Here is a 26,702-nt window from a genome sequence, read left to right as displayed (position 1 = left end):
AAGTTTTAAATGACTGAACAATTTAATTGACATTGCTAATACATGTGTGATATTTAAATATGTCTTAAATTTAGTATCATTCTATAGCTTGTCACTTCTGGAAACCTAGAAAAAAATTAGTACTATAAAAGTGCACTACAATTTTCTTTTTTATTTATTTTATTGTATGCTCCAGTCACTTAATATTCATGTATTTCATCTGCATCATTAATTTTCACACACTCACTCAATGGTCTGCAATGCCATCATGGGGAAAAAATGTCTTCCATATACCAAAGGCAGCTTTGTTTATCCTTGATTTATGGATGCCTCATTTGCAAGAAATTGTGTTTTCCTTCTAATTCACTGCTACTCATAATTAAAAATGCTTAAGCAGTTGCATAATCTGAGAAAAGAATGTAAGTTAAACTGGCAAGATATCCATACCAGGCTGTGGGATCAGACTGGAACTACCAAAATGTAAAAGCCCAGGCCTGCAGATAACAGCTCTCAGCCAGGCTGGACAGGGCTCGGAGAATCCTGGTCCAGTGAGGTGTCCCTGCCCATGGCAGTGGGCTGGAACTGGATGAGCTTTAAGGCCTCTTCCAACTCCAACCAGTCTGTGATTCTGTGACATTCCTTGGTTCATCTGTCCCTTTTCCACTGTGTGATTTGCTCACCTCTCAGCAACTGCAGAGTACCTTAGAAGTGCAGGCACCCGAGCATGTGCCTGACTGCACTGATACAGGGAATAGAATAAATTAATCACTGGAGGAGCCTTCTGTACCTGAGAATACTCCCATTCAACACTCATGCTCATTCCGCAGAACAGGAAGGTGTTAAAACTTCTTTTTAAAGTAAAACTTCTTTTATAAACTATTTAGAAACTCCTCCAATGTAACATAATTTGATCATAGCCCTTGAAACAGGATGAGCACAAACATGGCTTTCTGAACACAAATGTTTTGAAAATTCTTATATCCAGCTGTTGCACAACCTGAGTATTTGGTGATGAAATACATCTGGAATCCAGAACTGATGAATTTAAGCAACAGCCATCACTTTTTACTCAAACATTTCCTGATATCAATATGCTCAAGCTTTTCAATACTGATAGCTTCTCATTCTTCATTACTCAGAATATCATACATACATTAAAGGTAAAAACACAGCCTGTCCTGCAGAGCTTTCAGCCTACAAACAGATGGAGACTGAGACTGTCTTATTTGTTTCAACACTAATCAGCAAGTATCTTCAAATTTACAATTCTCTACTACATCCTGAAACAATATTTTCAGATATTTCAGACATCAAAGCTATCAGTGGCAGGATGTCAGGCACTTCACGTTCTGTATTTTCCAGGAACTGTAAAATCATAACATTTTCCTGTCTGTGTAAATTGGTGTCAATAATGCACAGTTATCTGTGACTGTCAATAAAGGTACCTGCAGGAGTTTTGCTGCAGTAATACTCAGTACTGTATTACATGTAGAACAGGCCAGGACCCTGATAGACCAGTTTATCAAGATAACAAGCAAAGAGTTTGCAGGTATTTTGTTTTTATGAATATACCTGTCTCTCAAACTGCCTGTCTGCCTGTCGGGCTGCTTTTAGGCACATAATGATGAAGATAAATTGTACTCGCCACTGCAAAGTGAATCCCATGACCCCACTTATCCAGTAACCTGCATGCATTTCTTCCATGCAAAAAGATTTTTGTACAGAAGGGCACAACTGGGCCTGGAAGAGACAAGATGCATAAGGGATAAACATGTTGTTTGGCTGGGTTTTTAACAGATGAAAATAGGACTTTGTGCCAGTACAGGGGGGCTACAAGGGCATATAGCGCCAGGACAGGGAGAATGGTTCTAAGCTGACCTAAGAGGGTTTAGATGAGATATTGGGAAGAAATTCTTTACTGAAGGGCAGGGAGACTCTGGTACAGATTGCTAGAGAAGCTCTGGCTGCCCCATCCCTGGAAGTGTCCATGGCCAGGTTGAGTGGAGCTTGCAGCAACCTGGGATTCTGGAAGATGTTCCTGCTCATGGCAGAAGGTTGGAATGAGATAAGCTTTAAGGTCCTTCCAACCAAAACCATTCCGTGATGCTATGAAAAGCTTTTTTTTTTTTATCTTGCAGAGTACCTCTTGTGCAGAACAGCTGTTCCAGCAAACCCCTGGATTCTACTGCAAAGTTGCTGTTGATCAGATCCAAGATAAAATGCATTCTGCTACAAATGAATGTACCACACAAGTATACTAATGGCTGGAATAACCATTAGTATTATTAAACACCAATCTAATTACCCTAAAAATGTAATTTAATATTTAAATTTATTTGTTATTGTTTGGGAAATAACACTGAGGGAAAACCCATGAAGTTGCACAACAGCATTAACAGCCACAGTGACCGTGGACAGAAAAGTCAGGATCTGCCCTTCCTGCTCTGTAGTCATGACACAGGAGTATACTCAACATCAAAATCCTCATAGGAATAATTTGTTTTTCTTGGCATCTCCACAGAGGTCTCAATTTCACTAGATTTGTCTCAGCCCAGCCATGATCTAAAGAATGGGGCTGGTTGGTGGGGAGCTGCCTGAGGCTCACAGGTGCAGCAGGAGCCTACAGCAGCTGCTGAGCAGCCCCAAATGCCCCTATTTGTGAAAAAGAACAAGGAGATGGGAAAAAGGTCCATCAGCATGAGCCAAAAGTTTCAGCAAATGCAAGTGGCAGAGTTTATGAGATATCATATGCTGTGCAAGTCCTGAGCTTTTCAAAGTAACTTCATTAGAAAAATATTATAATACTTAACTCCATCAGGAAATGGTTTAAAGGAAACCAGACACCACAAGATACATGGCTGAATGCAAAATACCTATCTCAATTAATGCTCAGTCATCAAAACCCATTTCTGCATTAGCTCTCAATAACAACATTTAGCAGGTTTATCTCTTAAGCCTGCTGAAGTTCTAATTGGAAATTATTTTGGAGGCTGTATAACATGCTACTCAATTTGCAGGCTGCAAGCTCAAGATCTCTGTATTAATTAATTTATACTCCAAACATGACAACCCTTTGAGGAAGCCTGTGTCTCACCTACCACTTTCTGTGCAGCTTTCCTGTTTGCAAAGTCTTAGTAAAATTGTATGTTAGTTATAAACAAACCATACATAATCCCTTCCTTCTAATTTCCCTTCTCTTGCAATTAAGTTTAGCCAACAAAAAACTGTGTGGCACAATCAGCATCCCTTGCAGTCCACAAAATTTCTAAAGGGTAGCTGCTCTAAGGAACCATGAATAGAAGGAGAAATATGGACAAGGTTATTCAGCCATATAGCTGAGACAGGTCTGAACACAGTCCTTCTTCATTTTTTTTTTACTTTCTTAGAAGATCAGTCTATATCAAACAAGATGCACTATGTACTGTCAGTCTGCAGCACCTTCCCAGCCCTTACTCAACATCAGCAAGCCCAAAACACATAGGGAGACCAGGACAGAGCTTTTCTCACTGGTGAGCTGCCTCTTCTCATCCACATTCCCTTTTCCCTCGGAGTATTTTCATGCCAGCACTAGCTCTGCCAGAGGAATTTAAATCTGAACAACTCTATCTGAATTAATTAGTTTTACAAATACATTTATTGGTAGCATTCCCAAGTTGTTGTTTCACTTACTGGCTGTCAGGCACTGCTACAAGTTACAGCCACCACTTAACAGAAACATCCAAGGAAAACATCACCTCATCCAGAGCCACAAATGCATGAATAACCACTGCTTTTATCCTGTGCTGAGTACTAAATCTCTCAGACTTGATAAGCACAGGGAGGTAAGGCTGAAGCTCCCTTTAAGAGCAGAGAAAATCATCCACAACAGTTAGTTGGGAAGAGCTTTCCAGTGTGAAGCAAACATACACTCAGAGTATTGTATTGTATTGTGACTGCAATATTTAGAGTCACACAGTAAGAAACTTAAATCCCAATTATGGCAACAATTATCACAATTCAGAACCTTACTGGCAACTGCCAGTTTGTCAGAAATTAGGTTTACTGTATGGCAGCAGGGGACTGGCACACATGGATCCAGACCATGGGAACTGAGGGAGGAAAAACACTATTCACACTCCAGGCATTGGGACTGGGATGGAGATGGGGAAGAGGAAGAGCAGAGTTTGAGGAGCACTGGGACAGAGCTTGGATACAGCAGGTGCAGTCTAAGCAGATGCAGTATTCAAGTTAAACCTGAAAAGGAAGGATCAGGGGACAAAAATACCAGTATACCTTGCACTGCCAGAAGCTGGGAGGAGCTGCCAGGAGCTCTGAGCCACTGGTTTACTTTTGCAGCAATGGTACAAATTCACAAGTATTTGCAGAAAGCAGCCCTACAGGCTTCAGAAGCAAAACTGATCTGACTTTAGATAGTGCATTTGAGGTATAAATATGTTTGAAAACAAAGCTACATACATCAAAATTTAAATTACGGCATTTTGTTAATCTTTAAATTCTTCAAATTGCAAATCTTTAATTTCACATTCTTACTTCACATCACCGACAGTCTTGTAGAAGCACAGTGTTTTCTTTGCTTCTGGCACTTCACACAGAATAGATGTAAACACTATTAACAGTCACTATTAAGTCACAGTCAGTTGCAAAATAAAAATATTGTTACTCACAAATACTAATACAAAACAAGCTAAAATAATTTCAACCCAAGCTGTTATTCATGATGCAAAACTGGAGTTCCTCTTTCATTATGACCATTTTCTTGATCTAAGCATTTGGGTCTTCTCCTTTCACTAAAGAAAAGAGAAATGGCTAACTGAGTCATTGATGCCTCTACAACTCTCATGAAAAGACACCACACAACCACAAGGCCATTTTAAATAAAGCAATTGTTTTTAGCCAAGAAACTAATGCACTATATGAGTAGAACACTGATTCCAATTTTCTCCACTTGAGAGATTTTGGAAGGATAGGGAAAAGAGAAGTGTTTGTTTTGGTACAACTACATCTTGAATGTTTCAAGAGTTTGTATTTTTCCCTTGGAGGTTCAATTCTCACAGCTGTAGGAGGCTGTCAGCCACATAATTGGCTTCAAAAGTTCCTCCAGGTCCTTGATATATCTCCTATGGCTAATCTTGCTGTGAGTAATCTCCTTCAAATATCCTGTTCACATGAATTATCTTCATTAACAAGCAAGGTTAACACAAAACCTCTTTAACTTACTGACATGATTTTCCTTCCACAAATCCTTCAATCCCATTCTTTTATTCTGGCCATCGCTTTCATGTTAGAAGCAAATTCTTCTCCTCCTATGCCAAATCTATTAACAAATCCATTCTCCAGGCAATAGGGTAATCAAGATTATGCCATCTTTGTACCCGGTGTTACTGGCTGATCTCATCTTACCTTAAAAATCTCACAGGGCTTCTCTAATCATGAGCATCAGTGTCAGAATATTGAATAGATTTATTGTGCCGGGATGGAAGCTTTACTCCTTCAATTTTTAAATCAATTTCTGAATGACAACTTGAATACAAGTTTATCAAGTCAATAAAAAAGCCCTTTTCAAGCACAGTGAGCCCCAGCTTCCAACCTTAGTCATTCAACTATTCAGACAAAGTTAATAAAGCAGTAACTGCCCACCTCCTTATGTTTTCCAGGGGCTAAGCACCTTTCAGGTAGGATTCCACAGAATATTTTATTTCAAAGGGTTCTGCAGAAAAAAAATAAGGTTTCCCAAAGCTCTGATAGACAGAGGATGAAAGGGAGCAGGCAAAAACAAGGATAGCATCTTCTCCAGGCTAAGTCTACAGTTGTTTACTACAGTCTCCTCCTATCCATCAAGGTAATCACAGGGCAGATGACAGAAAAAGGACAAGTACTCTGAGGATACACCAGCAAACAGTTATTAAACCATAACCACCTCCCAGTGGCCATGATTATTTATGGAGACTGCAAGGATCTCACTAACAATCAATTGTAACAGCAGTTTCCTGTATAATTGTTATTATATAATTAATGCTGGGCAGTTAGTTTCTAGTGCAATGCTGAATTTTGAACAATGACTGCATGGACAAAGCAGTATCCCACACAGCATACTCTCTCATAGTTTATTTCACAAACATATTACAAGTCATGGATCATATGCACACCAGGCAAAGAGAATATGGCAGCAAGTTATCTGTGTTTCCTGTGATACAGAATAGCTCTGTAATACCTGAGGCAATGAGAATAAAGGCAATATTGTGCTTTCCTATACATGTGTAGTTAAGCCTCCATTCAGCATGACTCACATAATCAGGAACTTGGTTGGGGACAAAGAATAAGAAGTGGCATTAAGTATTACTTCAAATGTAATGAAAATACTGCTAATTACAATTATGAAAGAATACCACTAACTTATGCAAGGCACTATTTCATATGAAATTAGCCTGTGTCTGATGACTGCAGTTTCCTCAACCAGAAATGTGACAGATAAGGTATTCCAAACAGGGAAAGTAACTGAAGTTTATCCCACTGTACTGAAGGAAAAAAAAAAAAATTCTATTTAATGCACGAATATGACTGTATTTCAAACAAAAAGGAAGTGAGCTGAATGCCCTAGACACCCATCAGGAGCCCATTCCCTTCCTTTCCACATGATCTCACCACCGAAGGAGACAGAATACCCCAGGAACCACCCTTTATAAGCTGTAACCTGCCAGCAGCTCCATCTAACAGATGACCCTTTCACCACCTTCATTATCCATCATAAATGTAGCTGTAATCTTGTGAATTAACTGTAACAGGTCTACTTTGCTTTTCTCTTTTTAAAGGCACAAGAAACCTTACAAGCCAATGGTTCTTGTAAGTCACTTACTCCAGGTTTTCCAAAACAATGATTTTAGAGAGCTTTTATGCAAATACCAGCATGTCATATCCTCACTGCTGGTACTCCTGAACTTAAAATTGACTCATCATAGTATGTTTTTGGTTGAAAGGGACCTTAAAGCACATCTTCTTCCACCCCCCTGCCATAGGCAAGGACCCTTTCCATTAGACAAGACTGCTCCAAGCCCCATCCAGACTGGCTTTGAACACTTCCAGAGAAGCGGCAGCCACAGCTTCTCTGGACAATTTCACTCAAGGACCTTCAGTCCCTCAAGGAGCATTAAGTGTTTAATATCCAGCCTACAACTAACTGAGCTGAAAAATTCAGTCCTGTATATTCTTACTAGCACACACTATGAAATTCAAGTATACAGAAATGTATCTAAGCTGGAGCTGGCCTTAAGTCTGTGCACTCGTGGTCAGCTCCTGCTGAGTCAAGTGAAACACAGTGAAATAAAAATGAGTGATTACAAGGTCAAGCAGAGTATTACTCTGGGTACTCAGGGCATTACTTGCCCAAGTTCAGCTCAAGTCTAATAATGTGCTCCAGTGAAAGGATGTCAGTGTTCACTGTGGCTCAGCCCCAGGACACAGATGGGCTCCTGGCACGAGCTCTCCACAGCTGATGCTGCTGGCCCCTTCTTGCTGCACATAAAAATCATATGTGCCATTAAATACAGCCTCTGACCAAATGGCAGCAGCTATGTGATCTGCAGTCATATTTTTGTGACTATCCAGAACACTCAGCACAAATTGTTCAAAGAGACCCCATGGTAATAAGCTGACCACAAATTTTCTTGCAAACTTAAAAAGCCAAACTAGATTGAGTGCAGTATTACACAAAGAAATTTCAACATGCAGAACAAGTCTGAGAAAATTTAAATTGAATTAGCTGAACATTTATTTCACTATCAAACTTTAGAAAAACCAAAATTATGACATTATTTTAAAATTCTTTAAAAATTGCGGTAACACAAATACATAGGAAGCATTTATTTAAAAAAAAAACCCTTGCCTTAAATGACAACAAGATGTTATTTTACCTACCTGCAAGGTGGCAAAAACATTGAATCCTTCATGAGCACAGATCCAGAAAGCAGGATATACCAGCATCTTGCAATAGTTTCTGAGCTGTAAGAAAAGAAATCACCGATATGTACTTCTCCTTACAGCACCTTACAATTATGTTATCCAAAATATTATTGTAGTAAAATAATGATTTATCATTCTACCAATTTAATATAAGAACCTGGGAACTCCAACTGGACCGGGATTTTTTTTTTAAAACATTCACATAAGAGATGTTTGTTATACTTTACGTTTTGACATTTAACTCTGCTTAAAATTTTATTTTATTAAAATGAAATTTTTAATGAAAACATTTTATTCCGGTGAAACTATACACAAAGGCTATAAATACAGGACAGCACACAACCCCACACACAGATATTGACCTGCTACTATTGTCACACATACCCACCACACCAAGGAGCAGCTGGCATCTCATTTAGACTCGGGTGTGCTGGAAGCTGTGCCTTTTACAGAAAGCTAGGATTAACTGTGAGATGATAAATATGCCATAAGCAATGCTAAAATATGAGGAAAATAAAAGTATATTTACCTCCCAGGTAGAACCTAGAGAATCATAAGCTAAAATATCGATTTTTGCAATGTAAAGTGCTGGGGTTTGAGCTGCAGCCCTCTCCAGCACAGGCAGTGCCAGCTCCAGGGATACAGTGCCACCTACTGAGCTGTGTCACCAACTGAGAGAGGACACTGCCTGCCTTGTCACCCGGTGTCACTGACACACACACCCCCTCTGCTGTCCCTGGGGCTGGGCTGGAAGGGCACGGGCACCTCTCAAACACCAACACTGCACACTGCCACAACCACCTCTGCCAAAGCTTTTAACCAGTTACTGACAAGGACTGAACAGCCAATGACATATAACAACATGCAGAACATTGGGTTTGCCCACATTTCTGCTGAAGAACTCCAACAAGTGCCAGGTACTCACCAAAAGAGAACTTGGTTGCCCTTGTACCTCTCATAGCGGGCACTAGACGACATTATTCTGAGGGAAGAGGAAGAGAAGTCTAAATTCAATTTTAATCCCCAAAGATCATAAGACATTAATCACCGCGTTTCAGTAGAATCACTTTCAGGCTCTAAGACCTCAAATTCAACTATTTCTTTTGTTCTAAACAAAGGATGTGCTTAACTGGAAAATTCAAATTATTACGGTGTTCTTCATTATTCAAATAGATAATATACAGCATGTTTTCCAAGTGTTTAAATCACTCCCACACATTGGAATTACCCATAGCAACAGAACTGAAGGAACTAAAATACTTCCAAAGCACTTTTTGTGCTTTGTTGGCCTTCCATTTTATGGATTCTGAGACCATCAGAATGTCTGAAACATTAAAAAGCTTTTGTAATCTGAGTTAAGACAGGGCACTGTCTACACAGTCCTTTGTAGGCAAATGGGAGCAAGCTCTGCCTTCCTTCTTAGAAGAGCTAATTAGTTTAGATTTTGTGCCACATTGTGGCAGTGACTTAACTCAGTAATGGATTTGGCCAATGTTCTGCCACCTCAAACTGCAGGCAGACAAAAGCTCTGCTTATCTCCACAAAAAAGTCATGAATATAAGTGTGCTAAAAAACACAAACTGCAGAGTACTTCACCTTAGCTGATGCTCCCTGAAGTGTGATAGTATGTCCAGCCCATGAAGGAAAGAATAGATAGTATTCAAGTCCTAAAAAAAAAGAAAAAACACATAAGCAATTTCATTCACATCTAATCACTCGGTGTTACTTTTCAGATTCTGCACTAAATTACACAGATTTATACAAACCCCACATAAATAGATAGGTCAGGACACACACAGACCTGAAGAATCCTGTCTGCACTTGAGCTATGGCAGTGAAAAGAGTGAAGTGCAACTGATACATAAAAACTGACCTGAAAAAAAAAATTTCTTAAAAATATCTCTGAAAATATTATTTATGTGAATGGATATGGCAGCAAGCAACACATGGGATAAGACAAACAGAGCAGGCCTGTTCACCCAAGGTCAAAAATTGCTGAAGCCTTCTAAGACCTCTTTAAAGAAGGAATTTTTCAAAACCAGTGAAAAACCTAAGCAGTCATATAGGGTGCAGAGAGCCACCAGAGTACCTTTTCATAGCAAAGGGGTTATATTTGGAGGGGAAACACTCTTTCATGTCCACCTCAGACCTAACTGGCAGGCCCACTACAGACTACACCATCCTACTCTGTCTTGCTCAGCTCAGTCCATGTCTGGAGGGAACACCAAGAAGTACTCCAAAATACTCTTTGGCAAAGATGAAAACAATAAAGCTTCAGAGGTCTCTCACTCCTACTGCCACTAGTCAATATTACATTAGTGTCATCCACGAGCAACCACAGAAACAAAAGTATTAAAACATGAAGATTATTTCACTTTATAAACTGAACTTTACATAGAAGCTGTAATTAGGAGATACAGCTGTTTAAACCTCTCACCAGACAGAATCCTCTTCAGTCCCAAAAATATCTGTGCTGATGGTGCAGACCACATGGCAGGGAACAGCTCACTAGGGCTATTCAGCACTTAATTTACTGTCCTGAACAGGTGGGCTGTTAGAGCCAAAAACACACACAACAAAATCATTATACACCACAGGGCAGTCTCCCCAGCTTGGCCTTGCAAGGTATGTTCTGAATTTTCAAGTGCTGCATTTATCCAGTGTTTACATAAGATAAATCAATATGAATGCTAGCCTCAGAATTTACAATGGATTTACTTCAGAAAAGTTCTTTGGCTTCCATAGTCCATATTTAGCAGTATAACTGATATGGACTCTTGTATCAAATGAAAGGTCAGACGTAATTGCAGACCATGTAAAACCAATAAAACTCTGATTTTTTTTTTAAATGTCATTACCAAATCCCATTAAAATTAAACAGAAGGCCTGAATTTGTAACACATTTACAAAGCACTCATTTCACACAGTCCAATCCCATTTTAACCATGCAAGCTGCCACAAACATGTTTTTGTTAGTGAAACCATCCAGGAGCACTAGCTATGGACAGACTCCAAACACACCACAGCCTGTCAGAGGTGGGCACCTGGCAGCCAGAGGGTCATTTCAGATAACCAACAGCTCCATTTCTGAGCTTGTCCTGTTTCTGGGCAGGGAACTACCTCAACTGCTCCACCTGTAAGCACTGGGTACAGAAATGCAGCAACTATATATTCAGTACATACAGTGGCTTAGTAGTGAATAATATCTGGCTCTCCCAGGCCAAAAGGAGGATACCAACTCCTGTGAAAGTTGGGTAGCCAGTAGAGAATCAGTAAATAGTATTAAAATTAAAGCTGAATTTTTTTAAGTCTTCATAACTCATTTTGTCTATATAGGTTTTCCTACATTTTCCAGTCCTTTTTTACATAACTGTGACTAAGATGCAACAGAACATCTTGACAACATTTTAGACAAGCAGTTCTGTAGTTATGAGTTACAGAAAACTGTAAGCAGAACAAGAGCCTATGTTCCCCTTTTAATCACAAAGTTTTTAACTTCTGCATATGAAAAATGACCACATCCTGACTTGTAAATGATTCTTTACAAGTCCCCAGAATGCAGCCCCTCTGCAAGTTCACTCAGCCTGGACTGACTCCTGCACTCCACCTGCAGCACTCAGACTGCTGCACTGATCCACTGAAGAGCCCCATGATCAAACACTTGGCAAACTGAAGAGATAAACATTTGCTTAAAGGGATACATGTCTGGAAAGCATCCCCCAACTCCAACCTCATCTGTCGAGATGAGCAGCAGAGGGAACAGCTGAGCAGAGCACAGGGAAGGCAAAGGTTCCTCTTCCCTCACCCAGCAGAAGACACTCAACTTACACTGCCCACTATCAGCTCTAATGCTGATAAATAATGAACTACATGATAAATGTAACTCACTACACACAGCCAGGTGAGTATCAACAAGCTAAACACATGGGCTACTCACACAGCAGTTTCTATAGGTGGTTTAAATCAGGACCTGTAATGCTTTCCCTAAAATACCTGACTTTTAAAGCAAGCCCTCCTCCCAGTCATGCAGAGAAGGTGGTTCTGGGTGCCACTGAGCAAGAGAACTAACAGCAATCTCCTGGGAAGGGCTGTGAGGTGCCTCTTCCTGCCACTACCTCGAATGTACATATCCAATCTGTTTTCCACGTCTTGGTAGAAATAATTTTTTGTTTGTTTAAATAGATGCAACCAGACAGAATTCCTCCTCTCCCTCATGTGCCACTTCAGATTCTAACACGGGAGGATATAGTACATGTGGTGCATATATCCCAGGTTTTCCCAATAAAATGAAAATTACCATTAGCTATGAAAATCAGTCATAGTTTGTGAAGTTTTCTCCGTAATTAAAACTCATTTCAGACTAAGCTTAAAATAGCACATCAATGAATGCACCAGAGGGTGGCTGGACACGGGCAGGGGCTGTGGCCACCTCGTGGACAGAGGACGAAGTCCAGCTGCACCACACTCCCAAAAATCCTCCTCCAACAGAGCCGAAAGCATTTATTTCTCTAACTCAAAATTTACAGTAACTTCTAATATGGTTTTCAGTTTTATTTTTTAAAATATATTTCACCACAGCAGTTATAAACAGTGGACAAGCACATAACCTCAGTACAAAGGGTAGAGATTATTTTCACAGATACTTTCTGATACTCACTATGAAAAGTGATGCCAAAGGGCAACATTCAGCATCATATCAGCAGAGCACAAAACATTTGCTGGAATTTTACAGCCCCTTTCCATATCCTTCCTTTTAATCTTTACTTACTTTTTCTGCAAAAATCCAACTGAGACACAACTATTGATGAAACACAATTCCTCCACATGCTCTAAGCTAAAGAACAAGGTCAGTATGAATTTATTTTGCAATCTTTTCTTCAGAGCTTTGCATCAGCTGAAATAATAGCTGAAACTGAAGCACAGGATCTACCTGCAAATGCTATGCTGACAACAGATTCTTCAGTCTTTGACAGAAAACAACCTTGACTAAGGTTATTTACAGACAAAGTAACTCATATTATCTATTCAACTAGCTAAAACTGCAGCTCTAGCAACTCAAGGGAACGTGGGAAACTGAGCAAAGAGTAATCAGGCAGTTGTTAATCCTGTGAGAAAGGAGATTTTCTATACCATAGAGAGGAAACATGAACACCACGACCGCAGTGATCCTGCACCAAGCTGCCCGGGTCAGATCATTCTTTGCCTCCAGTTCTCACAGCAGATGTCTTTAAAAAAAGCAGAGGACATCTGTGTCTTTAAATTCTTCCCATGACAGAGTACACTGCGTGGAACAGCATGTGCTTCTGCAGCAGAGCTGAAACCAAGGGATGGCTCTGAGGATGGCGCTGTTATCACAAAAAGTCTGGTCAGCAGCAGCCTCAGCTTCTCCCAGTTTTTATCAGCTCCAGCACACACAGCCTTCCAGCAAAAAGCTGAACCAGCTGCTCAACCAAAGGTGGTACAAAAACACAGAGATTTTAGTAACTATATCATGTTATATAAATATATATTCTTTTATGGTAACATCCTCATGCCAATATAGCTAGAAGTGAGCCACCTGAATACCCAGACCACTTCTCATTTTCCCTGCCAGATGCTAACTCTCAGAGACACCATAACAGAAGAAAACAAAAGAAGCATCAACTAAAAACTCACTACATAAAAGTAAAGCCACCAGCTAACCACCACCACCCACTCATCCCAAAACATTTCTTTGAAAATAATTCGCTCGTATATTTTTTGCAAGGATGGTGATATATTAGTTTCTTAATTTTTAAGAGGTAACTTTTTAAAATAAAGAAGTAAGCACAGTCAGCCAGAAAAACCATCAGAAAAATATAATCCAGACTCAAAGTTGCTGAGGAAGTGGTGGTCACCCTTAAGTTTCATTACTGGCACCTTTTTAAAATATGACCAAGATCTGGATGCTTCTGAACAAGTACCAACAGTGCAGATGAGCAAAATTTGCAAGTAGGTATCATTTCCTTTTGCTTCACCCTCTTTTCACCCAGTCTCTGGCCTTTAATCCAAGAAGCATCTTTACAAACTTGGAACTAAGGCTCCAGTGGAACAACAGTTGGTCTTGAACATGGAGTTCTGACCACAAAGTTTCCCAACCAACAACAACTCCAGCCAGCACAACTGTAATTCACATGACCTGCATCCAGATGCTTTAAGTCCCCAACAAGGTCCAAGACAAATCTTCATGCAGTGTTTAAAGCAGGAGGTAAAAGGGGTAAAAGCAGTGAGAAAAAAAACCCCAAAAAACAACAACAACAAACCACAAAACACAAAAAAAAACCACCCAAAAAAATACCCCCCAAGAAACCCAAAAATCTAAAACCAATTCAAAAATATAAAAGCAGCTCTGAAACAAGGATAGAATGACAGCATCAAAAGTAACTTTGCCCCTCAAAAACACAAAACAGAAAACTAATGCTTCATTTTATGTGACCCCAGCCAGGTGTTTCAGTAACATATTATTATTACTATTATTATTCAACACTAAACAGGAAATCTGGTCTATTTCTAAGGAAAATAAATTGTTCTGAAATGACCTCATAGTTGTAAATTCTGATTAATCTCACATAGAGCCAACCTCAGTAATTGCAATCAGGTATTAGGGATGCTGAGGAAGTGATAAATCCCCCCAGACTCCCCTCAGCACTGCCTGTCATGTTCTGTCCTTGATGCCAGAGGCAGAGTCAGCCCAGATCCGGAGCAGCTGCACTGGCCAAGGGACAGCTGCTCACTGCAGCACACAGGGATGCTCCAGATCCCTGAGCCTGGGCCTCTCAGATACCCTGGATCCACCCTGAACCTGAAACAAGGGCTCCCAAAGAAAGCAGACTGGCAAGTGTTATTCAGTCAGAGCAGAGTTTTGCTCAGGGAATGAGAAAGAGCAGGAACCTGCAGCAGAGCACTTCAAAGCTGCATGTAAAACCAGCTGTGTCAGCAAGTCCCAGACAGATTGCTCTCACATGCAAACCTGTCCCAGGGAGCTGCACAAAACCTGTCTCTCAATCCACCCCAAACACATTAAATTCCTCCTGCAAGAACATATGCTTGGCTCACTCAGGGCTCCCCAGAGCCAGCCCACGCAGGCTGCTGAGCCACCCAGGATTCCCTGGGTCACACACAAGAACCTGCTTCTACAAAAGCACAAAGGATGACTGATGGATTTACATCCTTTCCTTTTCCAAGCTAAGGCAGTTGGCAGGATGTATATTTTATATGAGCAAACAAAATATTAGTATTTTCTGAAGATATGTTAGAGATTCAGTCGTGACTGAGAATATACTTTAAAATAAATAGACACACATTTCTGCCTTTGAACCAACAGTTAAACTATATGGCAACAGCTTCCCAAATTCCAACAGCATTCAGAAAAATCATCAGGTACAAAATCCTCCAGGAAAAGAAGCTGCATGGTTGAAAAGTACCTTCCTGTTTGTGTGCTGCTTAGCTTCTTGTCCCTTTTCAGTGCTCTGAGCAGAAACAAGGCTGGAAACAAACTCCAGCAGAATGAAGCACTGATTTGGTTTCAGGACAAGGATTTTAACAGCCTCTTGGACAGTGTCTGAGTTTCTCTGTATTAAAGTTGTTATTTAAAGTGCCTAGATTTCAGTAAGGCAAACAGAGGTGATTCTTGGAGCACAGAGCACAAGCTGTGTAAGCTCCAGGTGGGAGGTTCCCTCCAGCCCAATGCCATTACTTGCTTCTCAGTGATTCAGCAGGCTCCTTATACAGATTGAATGCAGCTTTTATTAGGAATCCTGTCAGGCTCAATAAAGACTTTGTCACCCTTGGGGGTGGGGGGTGTAGCAGAAGAGAGGAAATGTTACTCAGCACAGTTTATGGTTTTCATTGCTTCCCTTCCTGTTGCTTCATCGAAGGCTGGAATCCACGCTGTTTCCTTTAGTTTCTGTTTAAGGCCAATTTAAAAATAGTACTCCCAAATTCTTTCCTGATACTGTAATACCAGAAATAAAAACACAGAAACATGTTGTAGTTCTCTGATCCATATTTTACACATTGAGATATCTACAGAGGAAAGTCACCAACTTTAAGGATGCTGGTTCAAGGAGCCCACCCTACACACTATCAGCTACCCCTGAAACTTGTGGGAGGAGGAGAAAAAATCCACTTAAACGTGGAACAGAGTATACAGCTACTAAACTAAAAACAAGATGAGATGAACTGGAAAGCAACCCCTCCATCTTAACTTATTTACTCTCCTTGCTCACTGGCATAGACATTGGACTTCAATAAAAATGCAAGTGATGCAACAGAATGTCAGCTCAGAGCCCTTTGCTTAAAGAAACAATGCCCTTTAAAGTAGCCTCCTATTTAGCTGGAGGCCACTTAAAAATAAAAACTAAATACAAGCACTGAGACACTATTAGGGAAGAGAAAGGACGGATTAGTCAGTCAGACAAATGAAAATTTTGTGAATGAAGGACATTAAAGCATGTTGCAGAGAACGGCAGAGTTTAAGCAGCATGCCTAAGGAATGAAGCTGCATCATTCCATGTAGAAAACACCACTAATTCAAAAAGCCTAATTAAAGAACATTACATAGAACATAACACCAAACTCCTGCATGATCTTTTGTCACTGCCTGAGACTGTACACAATAACGTTTGTATACAACAAACTGGTTTAACTACTTCAGAGCTATATTCCATTATTCAGAAAAAAAATGGCATATATTTCATAAAGAAGCTGAACATTTCAAATGACCAAGAACTTGAATTCTTCGATTTATGGACTTTCAGATGTCCCCAGACTCCTGAAGCCTATGTCCATGAGACAACTATGGATCATATCCTGACTATTTTATAGAGCACTCCTCCCTAAACTCTTAACTTCCCATTTACCTATACAAATGACAGATACGGGTTTTTCAAATAAGGAAATACCAGTCTAATTATTATAGTATCTTTATACTATATACTGTATGTATCTACATACAGGAGAAAAGAGATTAAGAGAGACTTCATTTCACTCTTGTAAACCCAGGAAGCAATTCCCATTGACAGCATCTGTTAATAACAGTACAGCCACAAACAGAAAACTAAAATCTGGCTCTTATTTTTGCAGACAGTAAGAATTATCATTTGCACACTTGGATTTTTATCTTATTTTTTGTGAAAAAGTAACAAGCTCCTCAATGGGGCAAATAGTTTCCTTACATATTATTTTCTCATATTTCATTATAATATACACATGGCTACAGGCACAGACTTGCACTCCTAAGAATCAAACTATCCTTAAGAAAATTTGGAAAAGCCAGACCTTTAAATACAGAGACTTGAGAGCCACTATTATAGCTTTTTGATGGACTAAAAATATCTTAATTCAGTGGCATACTTCTAAAAGCAAAATAAAAGAACTGAAGTCTTTCCACATGAAAATAAAACAAAAAGTTTCTCTACTCACCAATCACTCCCCACACCCAATCCAGATAAACACCTTCCACCTCAGAACCCTGGATTATGTTGATATAGGACTTTGGTAGAAAGAAAAACATCTAAAGGAATGAGGGAGGGGAAATTTTGTATTATTCTTACTGCTGTTTCATCAGCAGTAAGCATTTTTGGAACCCTAACTTTGCCAGAGAAAAAAACTTCCTTTGGAAAAGCTGATTTTGCAGAGAGAAATTGCAAGGGCCCCGAACTGGAGAGACAGAACAACAAATGTCACTTCAAAGCAAGAAGCTCATTGACAGTTTTGAGTATCTGAAGCACCATTCATCCCTTTTCACAGCTAAGAATAAAAGTACAGCTATGAAAAAGTGCCTTCAACTAAAACACTATCACAAAGTTCCCAGACACACATTACTTAATTTTAAAATATCTTTCAGACTTAAACACTGATAATAGAAAAGCAAGTTGCCCCAAAAGCCCTTTTTTGAGTTGTAAAACTTGAGTTTTCAAATTCCTGAAATTCAATAGGATGGGAAGCACAGAATATACAAAATCATCCCCTATCAAAGAGCAAGACTTTATACCAAACATTTTTAAATAGTACAAAGATTGTCAAATCAGCCTCCTAATCCAGGCTCTTGAAAAATTGCCTCAAATGCACCAAAAAAATAGGTGGCTTCCAGTTCAATCAACACTTTGTTAGTCAAGCAGCTGACCACTTGTCAGAATTACCTACCTCCCTTCCAGAGGACAAGCATCCCTCAAACAGGAGTATTTCAGTTAAAACCTTTAGGTTATAACTCCAAAAACATCAGCTTCTCTGATTCACAAAGAAACTCCCTGCTCTTTTCAGAGGAAAGTGTCAACATCTGAAATTTCTTTTTAAGAAAAGAAGGAATTGTGGTAGGAAAGGTCAGAACACTGAAACATTTAGGAGAAAAAAAAAAGTTACATTCTTATTAAATAAGAAATTTGGTACAGAACCCTGGGCATGAGGAGAGAGGAGGTGGAGGATGAAATCCAAAGGTCAGTTCTGTGCTTATCCATCACAACAAACTTGGGAGTGAGGCTGAGAGCAGCTCAGACATGTTAAACATCTGAGTTGGTGCTTACACATGACTTTGCTCTTGTTCTCTTTCCTCCCTCTTGGACTGGCAACTGCTGGTTCATATTTAACACAAACACTCCACTGTCAATGTTTTCATTGAGTTCTGCCCAATGTATCTTTGCAGGAAGTGAATGCTGTAACTGAGCTCCCAAACTGCAGCTCAACAGGTATCTCACACAGAGAACTGACAGACACAATAATTGCACTTTATTGTAGCTTTTTTCTATCATATTGATGTGCAGAATTTCATACAAATGGATTGGAATATTGTTATTTTTCTAATGGCACATTTATGATTTTTCTGTGTGCAATTTCTTACTTCTTTGTGAATTCAAGCAAGCAAAGATCATGTCTGTCCGGAAATTAAGTCCTGCTAAATAAATAATAGTGAAGGCAAAATGAGATCTTTATCAATATTGTCATTTAAATCACCCATTCAGTATCTAGGTAAGAGAGAGGAATAGAGCTCTATCAACTACCTAAAAATGTTTTGGTGCATCAGTAAAACAGGAAGAGAATTATGAGATTATAACTGAGAATAAAGTATCACACAACTGTAATGCTCTCCTCCAGTCCTTTTTAATAAAGCCACTGAAGGAAAAAAAGAAAAACCTCCAGCTACTTAATTCCCATAATAATGTCATTAAGAACTATGAAGGAATTCCTGTAGTGGACAGCATTAATATGTTCACCAGTAATTCCTTCTGCCTCCTGGTATCAGGATACCCAAGCACTAGCAAATAGATCAATCCAAGAAAGTTACTGCAATAACTTTCTTGGATTGATCTATTTGGTAATAGAGGTACTATTTTATAAGGTAATATTTCTTAGAGAGTCTAAATTATCTGAATATAGATTCCCACAAACTTTACTAATACCTCAACTACTACAATATCCTCTCACATGTTGAGAAAGGTCACCATGCCTGTGTTCATTGTGTCCAAATACACTTATCCCTCATTAAAAAAAAAAATCAGTAGCTCTTCACATCTTTGCTCATAGCAAAGAATTAGCCAGATTTACCTCACAGCAACATTTGAATGTAAACCTACACAGCAGAACTCTAGGAAATGATGCTCTGCCACTTTAACACCTACTTTTGTATTTCTCAGCAATACCTGTGCCATAAACCACAAAGAAGCTTACAGATCCAAACTTAGGAGTTTTATATTCATCTAGCTAGGTTAACAGTTTCAAGTTTGAAATCAAATTAAATAAATGTCAGAGGTACAGATACCTGTGCACTTCCCTAGTCATTACATTGATCACTGTTGCATAATGTTACAAAGGGAATAATTCTAATTAAGAAAATTAACTTCAACATTAGGAGGAACAACGAACAAGCATACCATTAAGAGGCTGAATCAACCACAAGATAATATTGTCAGTCAGGAATTTCTAGCTCCAAATCCTGCAGCCTACCCACCAGGTACCCAGCTTCACAAAGTGCAACAAACTCATGACTAATATCCACAGAACTAGAGACAAGATGCCAAGGAACTGTCCTCCACCTCCACACTAAATCAAACAGGTACTAATTGACAACACGTGAGACATGGGCTCCCTCAGCTGGGTTGCAGAATGTGAGATGATACAGAAACCTCTCCTCCCATGAGCCATTCAATCCTTAGGCAGACCAAAAACTCCAGAGGTTATAATCAGCCTTGACTACAAAACCAAAACAAGTCAATTCTACCACCTTTCTCATTCCTAGGAAACCATGATCAACACAATTTGTAATGCACCACACCAGAGATTCCTCCAACCTCTTGCTCTTCCTGTGTTAGCCAACCACAGTCTCTATGGAGGTACAACAAACCCACTTTTAAACAAATCCAGGGTCTCACCTAAAAAGAAGGCTTCTGTTTTAAGACAGCAAAACTACTATAATTTACTGAAGATGAAAAACAAAAAAACCTAATAATAAACTTAATCTGAGCAGAATTGGATTTATAAGCAGCAATGCAATGCCTTCCTTTAATACTCCATCTTTTGACTCATCAGCTCACATTAAAAGAGAGGACGCACACAGGGTGATGAAAGGCAATGTCTGGACACAGCAGCACAATGCTGCAATGAATATTACACCAGCACAGCCTCTGGACAGTCATGCCTGTGACAGCAGTCATGGAGCACACACACTCTGATCGTAGTGCACCCAAGTGCAGGAGAAACAGAAGGATCCAGTACTGCAGCTCAGACATTTACATAATTACACTGAAAATTAAGACATCTCTGTTGTGTGTTTTCTTGAAAAGCTGTGCATTTAGTGTCAGCACTCAGGCAGCTGGTCCACTGCAGTACTTACCAAGTGCACTCAGTCCAAGTGTTGGAAGGAATGGAAGACCCGTTATCTAAGGCTTCTCACTTTATTACATTAATATTCACAACTGTGAAAGCTATGTAATTATATTTCATATAAAAATACATTAAAAAAAAAAACATTCTACTAGAGTCCAATTAGAGCTTAGGAAAAATCAAAGCAACATTACTATTCATCATACGAAACACTGAAGTCCATGACTCCAGATTTTACAGAGCCAGATTTGCTGCATTTGAGAGACCCAAACTAAGCACAAGGGAAATTCTGTTTTGCTTAAAAACATGGCTGTACTCAGCTCTCATAGGTTATGAAGGACCTGTTAACTACAGCTCTGCTATACTCCACAATCAACTTCTACCTAAAGTGAACAGAGGGGAAACAAACAGAAAGGAAGTTCCTCTCTTGAGCTTCACCAGGAAATGTATCCCAACAGCTCAGGAATGGGGCTGAAGTGGTGGGCCAGATATGCATGATAAGACATCTTTTCTAATGATCACACCTGGATGATACCCTGCAATCCTTGTATGAACTGCATGTCAATTTGGAAGAACCAGAACAAGAAGACTTTGACAAGCATCTTGGAAGTCACCTATAAAGGCATCTATAGAGGAGTTTGCTCAGGAAGCCTTCCCATCCAACAGAAGGGAAGCAGTAAATGTGTTTGACAGAAGGTCAGCAGTCTGATATCAGACTGACAGCTTCCTTCCTACTTCAAATGGGAAACAGGAACAGAAACTACTTCTGCAACAGTTGGAAAGAAGTTTTACAGCCAAATCAACACAGCCTGCTAGAGGCTGGACATGTTACAAAGAACCCTGAAAATGTAGCATCAAGTAAATCAGATTTAAGTAGAATAACCTCCCCACGGTATCTAGTGGCCATTGGAATGGCCAACCCCTTGTGACAAGGGCATCATAAAGCTCCCAAAACTGAAGTGCAACAAAATCAGTATCATAACCTTTCAACACTAAGCCCATGGCACAGTTTACAATGACAGACCAAACTCTTCAGCTTCTTTGAATACTGACTGCCAAAATGAAAAACATTACAACAGTTCTGGAACTCTCTCTTCACAGGAATTCATATTTGGCCAAAAGGAACTGTATGTGCCTGCAATGCAACACACCACCACAAGAATTCCCTCCCTCCAGACCATCATTCAAGGCCCATTAATGATCAGTCTTTGAAGGACAGACTACTTAAATGTCAATGCTAAACAGGCACAAAAAGATTACAAAGACAGCATCCCTTAAGGCAGTTATTTTTTTGTTCTATTCATCAAGAATTTGCTACAGTCTTGACATGCTAAAAGCTAACCAATAATTAGCAGAGCTAAGGAACCTCAAGAAACCAGATGCAGAATGCTAACTAATTTGTGCATGCTTCACTGAACTCAGGGTATTTCCAAAATACTACCTTGAAATCCTCAAAAGAGGAAGAAGGGTGTATCACAGTATCATCAAACAAAGGAAAACCCTCTGTATTTTAAGCCTGAAGCCATTGAAACAAGAATACCTCCAAGTTTTAAAAAGAGCTTGTCTGGTAATACTAACAGAAGCAAAATTCTTTTACAGCAATATCAGGTCTTTTACAAGAAGGGCATCAGAGCTCTGAAGAGACTATCAGGCTAATCTCAATACACTTCTCAATGCAAACTCATTTTTGCACATGCCTGGCAAAGTGTTTTGCACTTCCCTGCAAACTGCAAGTTCATCTGGAATGGTCCTGAGAAGTGTGCAGCTTCTTTGCCAGTGACAAGATCACCACAAGCCACTGTTCATGCCAAGGCACTTGCTTCCACCTGAAGTTTGCCAGCTTTTTACACTCGTGGGCTGGGAGCATCAGCCATGGCACACAGGTTACAGGCATGGAGCCAAGAGCAGCAGTGTGACCAGCTCTCTCAGAGCACAGCGCCGTGTCACACAGCTGGCAGGGCTTGGCCTCCTCCCTGAGCTCCTCACCAGTGGGGTGTCCACAAGTGGACAAAAGCTGGGCACAGGCACCTCAGTTTCCTCTCACAGCAGAGATTCACACAAGTTCTGTAAGGCTACTACTCGCCTACAAGTTATTTGTACTGTAGACAGATAACCAGCTGTCTTTACACAATGTGACACAATAAATGGTTTTGTTAAAATAAACATTACAGAAAAACTCCTCTCTGAGGCTTATACAAAGTAAGTTTGAGTATACTACCTGCAAAGTAAGTTTGAGTATACTACCTGAAGAGATTTTCTTTTGGAAATCATTATTTTTTTATAGTTACCTCTTTATTCACTACAATATTCTGCAGCTTTAATACTGCTTCTAAGAGGAATTTAACACCTACACATCTTGACTGCTTATCCTCCACCCTTTGCATTTTTGGAGAACAAAAGCAGAAAAGAAATGTGGGTTTTTTTCCATTTGGCAACTTTTCTGAATGCCAAGTATACTTGCAGTTCTCTCCCACCTCCTTCCACACCCTTTTCTGGCCCTTTCTCACTATTCTAGTATCTCCAAGAAGTTCCTATTGCAAGGTCAGTAACAAGACAGTAGGCTCATATTCTAGGTCAGACTAAGCATAAAACAGACTTTTACTACCTAACCAGTCCCTGAAATAGTTTTTTAAATTCAGATACTGCAATAAGAAATACGTTGGTAGAAAAATATTACATTACATATTTAAACTTTAATTCATAAGTGAAAACATTTAGTTAAATTATCACTCCACAGACAAAACTAAGTGCATGACCCCACTTCATGGGGAAAAGTATATACTAAAGGAAGTAAGTTCCAATAAAAAAATTCCAAGACTTCACCATAATTTCTGGTTTTACTCTCAGGGCTGTCACAGCTGTCACTAAAATGAAAAAACAGTTTTTCAGGAACAGTAGAAGCAAGCACAGGAAAAGTAATCTTGGAACAATAACATTTCACATGGTCCTTGGAAGATCACTGGGAACAGCTACCCCAATACACCCTAACTCCTCTTGCTCCTTTAACAGGGTTTATAGGAAGCAGAAGTCATATTACCTTCTGGAAAGAACCAAACCAATCCTATCTGGGAAAGCTCCAGCTATTCCTGGAGATTCCCTGTCCCAGCTCCCTGTGTCTGCAAGCTGGGGAGCACAGAGGGAACTGCAGGCTCCACCTGCCTGCTGCCCCAGCTGTGCCTCACAAGGTCCCCACAGCTGGAGTGTCTTCTGTGACAGCAATGACAGAAATTTGAGTCACTTTTCTGCCTCCTACAAGCTACATTTACTGCCACCCTACCACCACAGTTTAGAGAATTAGGCCTTGAAATATCTGATCAATATTAATCTAGTCTGCACAATCACATCTGCTGAGCCCTAAATCCTGCATTTAGTATGAAGATTAGCATGAAACAATCTGCTGTGATCTCTGGTTTTTAGTCACAGTTACTTTGGCCAATAGCTTGAAAAATATCTCTACTATATGTGTAAGTTTCTAGTTTTGTACGTTTCTAGTTTGCCCTGAACCACACAGTGAAAACAATGAGTTTATTTCACAACCACCTCTCCCACAAAAGCCTTGTTGACAAATACATCGTGAGTCCAGAAAACCCCAGAACCACTGAGTGAACCTTCTAAAGACCTCCTTGGAACAAAATATAAACAAAAATAACAGAAAGGATGTGCAGCCCTCTCAGGGCATCCTAACATCCCCCTGAAAGCTTGAACAGAGAGAGGGCTGCACACCAAACACCCCAAGGCAGATACACGACAGCATCAGTATCACACCAAACTTTCTGAACAAGATGAAGCAAAAGGGATGGAGATTTGAAAAAGATTTTGTGCTTTGAGAATAACTTCAGAGGCAGATTAGGAACTTGATGTACTCTAGAAATGTTTGGTTAAATATTCTGACCTACACTCACACCAGATTCTCAAATTCCTTCAACCAACAGGCACAATGCTCATGAAATCTGTGCTTGAATATCATTTTGTGTTAGGATTGTAACAGCAGGAAAAGCTCCAAAAAAGAAAACAAAAAAGCAGTAAGAGATCAAGTCACACCTGGACAACAGAGTTTTCAGACAAAGCTGTTCCTACACATACCAGACTCTGGACTGATTAAAGAATGACACAGAGTTCTTCTAGATAACAAGAGACAGGACAAGAGAAAATTACCTCAAGCTGCACCAGAGGACATTTAGCTTGGATATTAGGAAAACTTTTTCATGGAAAGAGCTGTCAGGCATTGGAACAGACTTCTCAGGGTAGTGGAAGAACCACCATCCCTGGAAGCATTCAAAAAAACCATGTGGCTAAGGCACTCAAGGACATGGATTAATGGTGAACACGTGGTGGTGCTGGGTTGATGGTTTGACTTGATCCTGGAGGTCTTTTCAAACCTTAATGACTCTGTGGTTCTGTAAAAGTACTCAAAAGCATTTCCTTTAGGCTGAGGACCGCTCTCCCAGAGGAAAGACACTGATGTCCTCCCATCACTGATACAAAAAGTTCCTCCCTCAGGTCTGAGAGCAGAATTCCAGCAAGCACCCTCTGACCTATCTCGCTCTGCAGAGCACACACAGATCACAATCCTCTTCTTTCCTCTCATACAAGAGTCATACATGTTAGAGTGCTGTGGAATATAATTTCCTTTAAAATCCTTACTGTACATATATCTTGGAGAAAAGATATCTAAAAACTATACACACAAGGAGTGAGGCAGGCACCCACACATAAACAGACGTAAATACGAGTCACAGAAAGCAAGAGACACTAACACACAAATTATAAAGCCAAAATGTTTTGTTACCACTTTTGGTGTGGTCCTATTTCCTTCAGATGAACCCCAACCTGCAGAGGCAAGTTAATCAGGCAACAGCCTCTGACTTTTTTGTGTAGCTACACACAATAGATACTGCATAACTATTACACTTAAGTAGGACATTCAGATTCAACAATTTCACCAAGATTTAGGCACAAGAAATACTGGAAGCCATCAGCTGTGTTCATCAATCCCACTCACTCTTGGGATGGTCTTGGGATGAACCCAGGAATTGGGTTCAATGATCCCTGTGGATCCCTTTCAACTCAGGATGTTTTTTGATCCTAATAAAATTCCTCAAGCTCCCCAAGGTTAACTTGTAGCTCTTTCTCATCTAGACCCAACTGCACTCACATTGCTTCGCGTAAACTGGACTAGCACTGGGAATAGGTGCACCTTGTGTTGGAAAAGGCTGAGCCAGTGCTTTAAGATATCCACTCTCTTGTATCCCATAACAGAACCACATTCCTGCTCACCACCTTCATTTCAATGAATCAGAATTGGAAATTACATGCAGGAGACAAACAAGGATGGTGGAACAGCTTTTTACCTTGTCATGTGTAACTCAGTGACTCACTACACACAAGCCCTCAACTTTCTGCAAACAATGCCAATATACATGAGCCATTGTCCACAGGGTTATTAGTGCACTGTAATTTCATCTTCTCTTTAATACATCCATGTTTTGGCGAGCAGACTTTACACTGGATGGAGGAATTCTCATTAGTCATGGCCCAAGAGCAGAGTGTAACATGTAGGAGTAAAGGGCTGGCACGGATAACTTAGAATAACCCTTCCAGTTCTGTGCAGAGAACCAAACAGCATCACTTGTCACAGACACAAAACATCCGTACACTCCTGCTCTTACAAGGTGAGGCACTGGAGCATGGATGCCCCACCTCTAGAAGTGTTCAAGGCCAGCTTGGACAGGGCTTGGAGCAACCTGGGCTAGTGGAAGGCATCTCAGCCCATGGCAGGGGGCTGGAAAAAGATGGTCTTTAAGACCCCTTCCAATCCAAACCGTTCTGTGACAAAGAGGTGACAGAATCCACTACAAAAGGTATTGGTACCAGCACAGGGAGAGGCTAAAGCCTGCCAACATTCTTCCCAGAGGGTGCCAAAATGTTCAGCT

General features: G+C 40.1%; 1 protein-coding gene across 14 annotated transcripts in view; it reads right to left on the bottom strand.

The window, feature by feature from the left end:
- The window catches only part of RAPGEF6 (Rap guanine nucleotide exchange factor 6), a 123,509-nt gene that overhangs the window by 87,915 nt on the left and 8,892 nt on the right, over positions 1–26,702 (bottom strand). For 13 of the 14 annotated variants that reach the window (XM_039701220.1, XM_039701222.1, XM_039701218.1 and 10 more), the window contains exons 2-4: positions 9,532–9,602; positions 8,861–8,917; positions 7,891–7,974 (exon numbers count right to left, since the gene is read on the bottom strand). In XM_039701220.1, the coding sequence (XP_039557154.1) occupies positions 7,891–7,974; positions 8,861–8,917; positions 9,532–9,602 (212 nt within the window). Of the gene's footprint in view, positions 1–7,890; positions 7,975–8,860; positions 8,918–9,531; positions 9,603–13,065; positions 13,121–26,702 lie in introns of those variants that run through there. The other variant, XM_039701216.1, reaches the window with a different exon arrangement.

Source organism: Passer montanus, unplaced genomic scaffold (genome assembly GCF_014805655.1).
Source record: "Passer montanus isolate IOZ18808 unplaced genomic scaffold, ASM1480565v1 scaffold15, whole genome shotgun sequence".
Taxonomy (NCBI): Eukaryota; Metazoa; Chordata; class Aves; order Passeriformes; family Passeridae; genus Passer; species Passer montanus.
This window is presented reverse-complemented; position numbering and strand designations above follow the sequence as displayed.